General features: G+C 51.5%; 1 protein-coding gene across 1 annotated transcript in view; it reads right to left on the minus strand.

Moving 5' to 3' along the window:
- Positions 1–9710, minus strand: part of UBE2H (ubiquitin conjugating enzyme E2 H) — a 51685-nt gene extending 41975 nt beyond the window's left edge. The window contains exon 1 of the mRNA XM_058022964.1: positions 9605–9710. Coding sequence (XP_057878947.1) covers positions 9605–9657 — 53 coding nt within the window. The 5' untranslated portion in view covers positions 9658–9710. The remainder of the gene's footprint in view (positions 1–9604) is intronic.
- Positions 9711–11197: the final 1487 nt, after the last annotated feature.

An 11197-nucleotide genomic window follows, 5' to 3' on the forward strand; every position in this document is an offset into this window, starting at 1 on the left:
GGCGAAGCTCCTCTAAAAGGCAGCAACTGTCATCAATGCAGACTTTGAAAACATCAACAAATTCAAAACATTTTCAAGTAAATAACACCAAAAACCCCCAAACAATTAAAGTCAGAGATTGCAAAACCTTTCAGAATTATCCACTCTATTTGTACAATCCTTAATACAAAAATATTTTCTGCTGTTTTCTTGTAGTGATTCCAAGGAAAGCAGGCACGGGGAAAGGCACCAATTTCTGCAAAGCAGCATCTGACCCCGAGCAAAAGCAATCCAAAATGGCTCTGGCCCTTGCTGAGGCTGAGTCAGGAATATCTGGGAGCCTCCATCACCTCCTGGATGTGCATCATGGATCATGCAGGATGCCCAGCCCTGCTCTGCAATCCCCAATTCAAAGGGATTCAGGTTCAGACCGCCAGCTCAGTTTACAGACGCCAGCTCAGTTTACAGACGATCCACAAATGATCCACAAACGATCCACAAATGATCCAGCCCTCCTCTGCTCTGCAGCACCTCCTGCCAAGTGATTTGGGAGTGATTTGGCGTCTCCTGGAAGGCTGCATCAATCTGCTCCAGGGAATCAGTGAAGTGATTTAAGATTAGAGGATGGCTCTTGGAAACTGCAAAATAAAGCAGTGGCCAAGCCCTGAATCCAGGAGCAACCCTATCATTACTGGATACACAAGAAGCAGCAAATCACTGTTTTCCAAGAGATTAAATCCACCCTGAAGCTCAGGCAGATCTTTAGGGAGGCTGAGGAGCTGGGAAAAGATGGGGAGTGAGGATGAGGAGGGGATGAGTGTCACAGACATCTTTTATGGAAAATCCTTTCCTTAGGATTTTTCCTCCTGAGAAGCTGAGAGGCCTCAGGAACAAAATGTGAACAATGATTATCTGCTGCTGTGGAATGCAACAGGTGCATCTGGGATTGGGCTCATGTGGTTGTTTTCAATTAATGGCCAATCACAGTCAGCTGGCTTGGACTCTCTGTCCGAGCCACAAACCTTTGTTATCATTCTTTCCTTTTCTATTCTTAGCCAGCCTTCTGATGAAATCCTTTCTTCTATTCTTTTAGTGTAATTTTAAAATCATATATATCATAAAATAACAAATCAGCCTTGTGAAACATGGAGTCAGATCCTGATCCCTTCCCTCACCCTCAGAGCCCTGTGAACACGGTCACAGGTGAGGGGGACAGCAGAGGGACATCCTGGGATGAGACTGCCTGGTGATGGGGCAGTGAATCCTGCCCTGCTCTGCACTGCCAGCACCCAGGGGCACCCACACCGAGGCACAGCCAGCTCTGAGCACCCCAAGGAGGTGGGAAAGGGAATGAAAGCAGCAGGAAAAGCAAAGCAACAAAACCAAGTGAGCCCATGTCCGTGGGCTGTGCTGGGGGATCCATCCCATGCAGAGCTCACCTGTGGGAGCCCAGCACATCCCTCTGGCTGTCCTGGGCAGCCCAGACCCTGCCAGGGGCTCACAGACCCTGGCACAGAGCCCACGGTGCCCCTGTGGTTTGGATATGACCCATGGAGCAAATGACCAACCTCAGGTGAAGATCTGCAAGCCATGACAAATTCAGTAGAATGACAGTGAATTTATCATGGGGTGAAAAAGGAGATTTTGGGGTTTTAGAATGGGGGTTCAGGGGGCAAGATGGAGGAATCTGGGTGTGTCCAGTCTTTCTTCTTCTTCTTCCTGGCCTCCATCTCCTGCTGTGATGGTGGCACTTCTGGATTGGTTTAGAGTGGAAGCTCACTGTCTGACACAGGTGATAGGGATTGGGAAGTTACTGTAAATACTGTACACTTGTTTTTAGTATAGAAAGATAACACCACCCCAGGGCAGGCAGAGTGCCTGGAACTGTCCTGCTGAACAGACCTCAGCTGGACAGGAGAAAGAATTTCATAGATAAGAAACAATGAACAACCTTGAGACCGAGAAATGAAGAGCTCTGACTCCTCCTTCAAATGCTGGGCTGGGAAAAGAGACTTTGTGACACATCTTGGGGTGACTGTGACCAGCAGAGACCCCAACACCGACCAGAGGCTCTGGGGGGACCCACAGGGGCTGCACAGCACAGGCTCCAAGGCTGGGTGATCCCTCAGTCACCAGAGCTCTGCTCTGCTGAGGAGGAACAGGGAGCAGGGCTGTGTGCCCACGGCTCCAGAAACGCAAGGACAAACCCCCCAGGGACATGGAGGCACTGAGGGAGGGCAGTGACTGCACACAGGGACTCACAGGGCAGGGCTGAGCTCTGACACTCACACCCACATCTATAATTCACACCTCATATTTAGGAAAATAATGTTATTCAGCATTTTTGCTGCAGGAATAAAGCCCAGGACAGCAGGAAAACTCAGGCACTCGTGCCTCAGCGTGGCATCACCTCTGACTTGGGCAGGCAGGGAAGGCAGGAGGAGTTTGGCTGGCAATCTGCTCCATGTGGGAGCCTTTCACTTTATCTGGGGGCTCTCTCCTTCCCTCCTTCCTTCCCAACACCCTGTTATGTGTTTATCCCAATTAAACCACCCTTCAGAAGGGCACCGAGCACCAACAGGTGCTGAGAGCACTTGGTGCCACTGCCCCCAGCTCTGGGGGCTTCCAGAGGCCCCTTCCCTTCCCAAGAGCCCATTCCTGTGCTCTGCCCCCATGGAAAACCAACAGGGGAAACTCTGTCAAGGCTCTCAATCTGGGAGTGAAACCTGGAATAAATAATAAATAAATGTCTCATAGAATAAGGAAACGAAGAGGGGGAAAGTCTGTCAAGGCTCTCAATCTGGGAGTGAAACCTGGAATAAATAATAAATAAATGTCTCATAGAATAAGAAAACGAAGAGGGGGAAAGTCTGTCAAGGCTTGAAATTTAGGGGAAAACAAAGAGGGGGAAAAGTCTATCAAGACTTGAAATTTAGGGAGAAAAAAGAAGCAAACAAAGAGGGGAAAAGTCTGTCAAGGCTTTCAATCTGGGAGTGAAACCTGGAATAAATAATAAATAAATGTTTCCTAGAATAAAGAAACAAAGAGGGGAAAAGTCTATCAAGGCTTGAAATTTAGGGGAAAACAAAGAGGGGGAAAAGTCTATCAAGGCTTGAAATTTAGGGGAAAACAAAGAGGGGGGGAAACTGTCAAGGCTTGAAATTTAGGGGGAAAAGTCTATCAAATATTTGAAATTTAGGGGAAAACAAAGAGGGGGAAAAGTCTATCAAGACTTGAAATTTACGGGGAAAAAAACCCAAAGAGTGACAAAGTCTATCAAGGCTTTCAATCTAGGAAAAAAACCAAGGAAACAAATGGGGGAAAGCTTACCAAGACTTGAAATTTAGGGGAAAAAAATAAGAAAATAAAGAGGGGGAAAGTCTGTCAAGGCTTTCAATCTAGGAATGAAACCTAGAATAATTAATAAATAAATGTTTCCTAGAATAAAGAAACAAAGAGGGGAAAAGTCTGTCAGGACTTGCAATTTAGGAATAAAACCCAAGGAAACAAAGAGGGGAAAAGTCTATCAAGACTTGAAATATAGGGGAAAACAAAGAGGGAAAAAGTCTATCAAGGTTTGAAGTTTAGGAATAAAACCCAAGGAAACAAAGAGTGAAAAAGTCTATTAGGACTTTCAGTTGAGGAAGAAAAAAATCCAAGGAAAAAAGGAAAAAAAATCCATCCAAACTCTCCTTTGAAGCCCTCCTTTGCTTTTGGTTCCCCCAGACAGAGGGCAGGGATGCTGCCCAAGGTGTGCCAGCTGTGCAGGAATTGAAAGCCCTGACAGACTTTGTCATTCTTTGTTTTCTCCTTTTTTCCCCCCTAAATTTCAACTCTTGATAGACTTTTCCCCCTCTTTGTTTCCTCAGGTTTTATTCCTAAACTGCAAGTCTCGATAGACTTTTCCCCCTCTTTGTTTTCCCCTAAATTTCAAGTCTTGACAGACTTTTCCCCTTTGTTTTCTTCTTTTTCCCCTAAATTTCAAGTCTTGATAGACTTCTCCCCTCTTTTTCTTCTTTTTTTGCCCCTAAGTTTCAATACTTGATAGACTTTTCCCCTTTGTTTTCCCCTAAATTTCAACTCTTTATAGACTTTCCCCCCTCTTTGTTTCCTCACGTTTTATTCCTAAACTTCAAGCCTTGACAGACTTTTCCCCTCTTTGTTTTCTTCTTTTTTTGCCCCTAAGTTTCAACTCTTGATAGAGTGTTCCCCTCTTTGTTTTCTCCTAAACTTCAAGTCTTGATAGAGTTTTACTCTCTTTGTTTCCTTGGGTTTTATTCCTAAATTTCAAGCCTTGACAGACTTTTCCCCTCTTTGTTTTCTTCTCTTTCCCCCCTAAATTTCAAGTCTTGATAGACTTTTCCCCCTCTTTGTTTTCTCCTAAACTTCAAGTCTTGACAGACTTTTACTCTCTTTGTTTCCTTGGGTTTTATTCCTAAATTTCAAGTCTTGACAGACTTTCCCCCTCTTTATTTTCTTCTTTTTCCCCTAAATTTCAAGTCTTGACAGACTTTACCCCTCTTTATTTTCTTCTTTTTCCCCTAAATTTCAAGTCTTGACAGACTTTACCCCTCTTTGTTTTCTTCTTTTTCCCCCCTAAATTTCAAGCCTTGATAGATTTCTTCCCCTCTTTGTTTCTTTATTCTATTAGACATTTATTTATTATTAATTCCAGGTTTCACTCCCAGATTGAAAGCCTTGACAGACTTTTCCCCTGTTGGTTTTCCTGGGGTTTTCCCCCTTCCATGGGCTGTTGGGAAGGGAAGGTGCCTCTGGAAGCCCAAGGAGCCACTCCAGGATTTACTCCCTCAGCCTGCCTGCTCCTCCAGGAACAGGAATTAAGGGTGAGTTTGAAGGAGAAATTAATTTTAAAACCCCAAAACATTAAAAAAAAATAAAAACCCAATCATCATTTAATGCCAGCGCACAACAACGAGCAGAGGCAGGACAGAACAGCCCTGTGCAGATTAAATGTAATTTTCCCCTGGCAAATGAAACAATGCAGGGCCTCACTGAGGGGCATCTCCTGCTGGATCCAAACTCTGGGAGCTCAGCTCCCATTATCAGCTCCTGCTGCCCAGAACTGCCCAGCACGTGGGAGTCACTGCAGGAGATGTTTCCAAAAGCTCACAGGATTGTACAACATTCATGGTGACACCTCACAACAATCCCCCACCACACATCCTGGCACAGCTTCCCCAGCAAAGGCAGGAAGAGCAGCTGGCACAACCTCCTGCACCCACTGGAGGGGAGAGCAAGGAGACCATTTCACAGGGAATGTTTGCTTGCCTGAAATCCTGCCTTCACTTTTGGGGTTTTTAAAGAAAAGGCCTCTAGAATTTGTTTGATCAGCATTTAGTGCCCTAATGCCACCTCAGAGCTGGCAATCTGGGCAGTATCATCCTGCCAGACTCCTCAGTACTCCAAAAACTCTGAGTCTGGGGAAAGAGATGGGGAAATAAATTAAAATTACCCCTATTTTTTATGATTTTAAGCAGGGTTGGGATGTCAGGCTCCAACAGGCACTCTGCTCCAAGGAGCCCTAAGCAAATCCACATTTCCCAGTTTAAACTCCATGGTTAAACAGGTGCACTTGGCTTTCAGGCAAGTTCCCAAATCCTTCCCATTCCAGCTACAAAGCAACAAAGAGAGAAGGAACTTCCAGCTCCAGCCATTTTTTGGTAAAAAAAAAAAACCAACATCCAGCAAAGACTCTGAATTCTGCTCTAAAAGCAGCAAGACGATACCCTTGGAAGTTGTCATTTAGGCAACAAAGATTATTTATTTTCCTCCAGTTGGTTTGGTTTGGGCAGAGATTTATGGATTTCGAGTTCTCCTAAAGACAGGCAGCACCTCCCAAGCCACGTTTACCTGATTTGATTTATAAAGCACCACCTGTGACAGCATTTCTGGGAAAAGGGGGGCTCTCACTTCTGGGAAGGGGCTGCTGCCACGTCTTTGTGCATTCTGAAGCATCACCACACGATTCCCCTCATCCCTGGAGACCTCATTAAAACAGAGCCCCAGAAGCGGAGCAGAAAGAAGCTGTGGCGTGACATTGGCAAATTTACATTCAAAGTTTCCAGAAATATCCGTGCTTTAAAACAAAACAAAAAAACTAAAAACAAAAAAACCCAAACAAAACCCCAGCAAAACTACAAAGCCCCACCAAACCCTACCAAAACAAGACATTCCAGTGCACACGCTCTTCCCTGGGGACAGGCCAAAGAGAACAAAGCCACGTGAGGCCGCGATTGCCCAACGCCGCTCTTGGAAGGTGTTCAAGAGCGATGAGAAGCGCCGTGTAAGCCCATAACGAGCAGAAAAGGGAATTTATCCCAAATGTAAACTCTGTCCTACCCTTTGCCTCCGCGCAGCAAACACGGCCGGGGGAGTTTGGAGATTACAAAACGCTTTGCAGGTAAACTAAGGAGCTTTGGACCTTTATTCTCCTTGACTCAGGACGAGCCTAAAATTAGCAGGGAGCGCAACGCTCCGTGAGTTACGCTCCCGAAGCCCGGCCCTGCGAACCGGGCAGCACCGGGAGACTCACACAAAGCTGGCCACTATTTATAATTCCTTTCAGGCACAAAACAGGGTGACACTTCCCTCTTCCAGCTCTGACGCTTAAAAATAGAGCTCGGGGACTACAAGGCGGCCAGCAGCGTTTCTCCACAAAAGGAGGAAAATAAACCAGCAGTGAATAAACTCCCGGGAAGGGGAAGCTGCGGGCGCAGCGGGACAATGAGCCCCGGGGTGTTTCCCCTTCCAACCCCGGGGCTCTGGGGGCACGGGGAGCGGGTGGGTCCCCCACGGGGGCAAACAGCCGGGCAGGGGCACCCCCGATCGGCGGCGGCCTCGCCCCGCCCCGGGCCCGGTTTCCGGGTAGTAACAGAGCAGCCAATCCGCGGAGTTGCGGAGCTCGAGGCCTTTTCCCTGCGAGCGCCGCTCCGGGGCTGGCACTGCCCCAAAACCGGGGGGCACCACAAAGGGGAGCCCCCGCTCTGCTGCCCCGGGGTGGGAGATACACACAGAGAGGCCTGGCCTGGAGCCACAGGGCTTCCCAGAGGGAGAACCCCGCACTTGCAGGCCGCTGGCGAGCAGGCTCGGAGGTTTTGGGGAGCACAGAGCCTTCCTGCAAAGCCCGCTCTGAAGGGTCACGGTCACCCCTTTTGGAGCCCCCCGAAAGGGAGAGGAGGGGTTTTCTGGCTCTCTGTTCCCAGCCCCAGCAGCACAAACCCGGCCTGGAGGCAGACAATGAGTGCCGGGCAGTTGGAGCTCACCCCGGCCCGGGGGATGGTCGAACATCAGCTGCGCACATTCCCGCAGAGCTCTGCCCTCCCCGAGCCCCGCCGAGAGCGAGCAGGCACCTCTCCCCTTCCCTCCTCACAAAGAGGCGGCCACAAAAGGACACGGACGTGGCAGGATTGAAAATAGGAGCCGTGAAAAGGCCTCGCTCGGCTCCTAAACCTGTCAGAGCAGGAGAAGGCAGGAGTGTTGTTCACCCTGCCCGTGCCCCCTCCCTGCTGGGAAAGGTAGCCATAAATCCATACTATTATTCTCCGCTGGATGAAGGGGATGGAAAGGGAAACTGTAATGAAAATGGCAGCAAAAAGGGGGGCTAAAAAAAAACCTCTCCACAGCAACAAAACCCTGAAAGCCCCAGGAGGAGATGCCCTCAAGCACATTCCTTCAGTCCTCCCCTGGCCAGCAGCGAGCCCCTCCGTGTCTCAAAGCAGAGGCTGATTCCAGAGCGGCTTCCAGAGGGGGAGATTCCCCAGGGAAGCTGTCGGGGCCTAGCGAGCTGCTCACCCCGAGCGAGGCGAGCCAGGCAGACAAACAAAAAAGGCCGGGGAGGGAGGGAGGGAGGGAGGGAGGGAGGAGTGCTGAGGAGTCATCTGACACATCCAACTTCCTAAGTTTGTTGTCCGCAGGAGACCGACTGCTCTAACCCTCACCCCTCGCAAAACAAGGAGAGCAGAGCCGACAAGACGAGCTTTGCTTTTGGAAAAGCCATCGGGGTTCCTTTTGTCAGGGGGCAGAAAGAGCAGGGCACAAAGTGCCCGGCCCCGAGAGGAATCCCGGATATTCGGGGCTTTCTACCTACCCAGCTCCTAGAAACACACAGCAAAGGCACCTCGCAGGGAAAACCTGCTCTTTGTCCTCCAAAATGCTGCGATCGCTGGAGAAGCCGGCAAGGAACCGAACAAAAAGGGAAAAAAAAAAAAAAAAAAAAAAAAAAAGGAAAAGAAAGAGAGGGGGAGGGGAAAGGGAAGAAGGGAAGCAGAGCAGCAGCCGAGCAGGTCGGGCCTCGGCCCCTCTCTCCAGGGTATCCCCAAGAAAGGTTTTCCCCCCTGGCCCAACAGCTGGAATTCCCGACCCTCCTCCCGGTGCGATCCAGCATCGATCGCAATTGGCGGAGTCTGACATGTGTGTAACTTTAAACCCCCGGATAAAAATAGCTCCGATTCGAGCACCATCAGGACTCATTTCCTATTTGCTTCAAAACAGGGCGAAAAATACACCGAGAGCAGCTTTGTGGGGAGCAAGGCGCTGCGAGAACGTCAGACAAGTTTCCTTCGATAAGCCACAAACAGGAGCGCCGCTGCTCCTCCCTCCCCCCTCCCTTTCCAAAAAAACACCACCAAATCCAGATAAGTTTGTTTATCTCCCTCTGGGAACTAAATCAGACCCGTTTCTCGACCCCTCGAGAGCAGCAGGGCAGAGCCAGCAGCCCCGAGTCCTGCTGAGAGAGGTCGGGCACGTTCGGGAGACAAATCCGAGAAACATTTCATCCACTCGTGTCATTGCTACCCTTTCCCGGCTCGCACCGCCACCTTGTAAACAAAAACTATTAATAAAACAATCCCAGAACCGAATTCCCAATGGTATTTTTCAACGCCACCCACTCTCCAGACAGAGAGAAAAAAGGGATTCACCGCCCCGTAAAGGGCCAGGAATAAAAACAAGGAGGAAAAATATAAACAGATCTATGTAGGAAGGAGGGGAAAAATAAAAAGTAATAAAGCCTAACCAAACCTGGAGGGTTACATAAACCTCTTGGGAGACGGGCTCGGGCCCTGATGCCCTTCACCCACCCCTGGGTCTGCTGAGCCAGACCCCGAGGGACCCCCCCGTCCTCCCCAAAAAATCAAATCCCTACGCCGGCACCAGAAGCTTCATGAACTGCGGGGTGAGATGGGGGAATAAATAATAATAATAACCCCCACAAAAGCCTTTCTTTGGGCTGTGGCTGCTGGAACTGCTCTCCCCCTCCTGGCCCTCCCCAGGGCAGGCGAGGGGGGTTCGGGGCACCCAGACTGGGGGGGCACCGCCGAGAGGGGTCCGCAGAGACACCCCCAGCACCGCCTCTCACGCCACAGAGGGGATAAACCCCCCAAAATAGGGCAGAAGGGGGGGTCAGGCCTCCCCTGGTGAGGGGGAGAGGGCAGATCCGACCCCAGCTCCGGGAGCGGCCGCGGGGCTGCGAACGGAGGGGTCTGGGGGGCGACCCCGGCGGGGTCCCCGGTGCCCCCCGCCCTCCCACCCTCTGCAGGCCCGGCCCTGGGGGGGGAGGGCAATCCTGGTCCCCCGTGGGCCCGGGGGGGGGGCACGGCAAGGATACAGCTTGACCACGTCGGTGTCCATCCGCCTCTTGCCCGGGCTGGGGGACGACATGGTGGCCGCGGCCGCCCCCGGGGCTCCGGGCGGGCTGTCAGCGCCGCCGCCGCCGCGGGCCGGGGCCGCCCGGCGCCGAGCGGAACGGGGTAACGCCTGGCCGCGAGGCGCTGGGAGCCGCCGCTGTCGCTGCCGCCGCTGCTGTCGCCGCTGTCGTCGCTGTCGCCGACAGGGCCCCCCCGCGCCGCTCGCGCTCCCTCAGCCGCTCCGGCCGCCTCTGCCCCAGCCTCTCTCTGGACCCCTGACGTCACCCGCGGTGACGTCACCGCCCCGCGGCGCTGCCATTGGCCGCGCCCTAACGCTCCGCCGGCCCCGAGGCACGCCGGGAGTTGTAGTTCTGAGCGGGGAGGGGAATGAAGGATGGGCCGCGGGTTCGAGGCCCCGCTGGGGCCGCGAGCTCCAGTTCCTCCTTTTCCAAGGTTTCCCGAATTCCCCAGGCTCCCGATATTCCCCATGGATTGTGACACTCCTCTCATTCCCCCATTTCCGTTTTGCCCGTTCCCACCACAGCCAGGGAACCCCCTGATAAAATACGGGGCGCATCTATGTCAGGGCCTTGCAACTCCCCATGGCTCCCCCATTCCCACTGGTTTTCCACAATTCCCCACAGCTCCCCCTGTTCCCAGTATCTCCCTTGTTCCCTGTGGATCCTGGAACAACAAACCTCCTTATTCCCCTATTTCCTATCCCCACCATGGCCAGGGAACCACCCCACAGAATATGGGGTTTGCCCATATTGAATATGGGATTTGCCCACAGAGCATATAGGGTCTGCCCATATGGAATATGGGGTTTGCCCATCCAGATTATGGGGTTTGGCCACACAGAATATGGGGTTTGCCCATCCAGCATATGGGATTTGCCTATCCAGAATATGAGGTTTGCCCACAAAGCATATGGGGTTTGCCCATCCAGATTATGGGGTTTGGCCACACAGAATATGGGGTTTGCCCATCAGCATATGGGGTTTGCCCACCCAGAATATGGGATTTGCCCATCCAGATGATGGGATTTGCTTACACAGTATATGGAGTTTGCCTTTGGCAATCCCATTCAATCCAGGCAGCGATGTGGCAGCTGGCCAGGCCCCAGAGCAGGAGTCACCACCCCGGATTTCCGCTGGGACATCACCAGAGCATTTCCCTGTGCCTCAGTTTCCCCAGCCGGATGATGACAGCACCAATGGGTGTCTCCCAAACTGATGGGATTCCTGTGCGGAACCTGCCCACCCCACATTCCTGACCCCGGCATCATCCCATAAATCTGCCCTGGTGCTTCCTCCCCCTGTGGGGAGGAGACACGGCCAAAGAATCCCAAAAAAGCTCCTCCTTTAATGCCCCAACATGCCCCCAGTTTGGCAGGGGCAGGAGGTGACATCACCTGAGGGGACTCACATCCACACCCCACATTCCAGGGAGGAATTTGGCAGGGAACAGGGTTCTGTTTGAGCAGAGCAGCTGGAAAATTTGGGCTAGAGGATCCTGTGTTTCCCAGGCCACAATATTCCCTGACTGGAGAACTGGACAGGGAAAACCAGGGA

This window comes from Melospiza georgiana, chromosome 4 (assembly GCF_028018845.1).
Source record: "Melospiza georgiana isolate bMelGeo1 chromosome 4, bMelGeo1.pri, whole genome shotgun sequence".
NCBI lineage: Eukaryota > Metazoa > Chordata > Aves > Passeriformes > Passerellidae > Melospiza > Melospiza georgiana.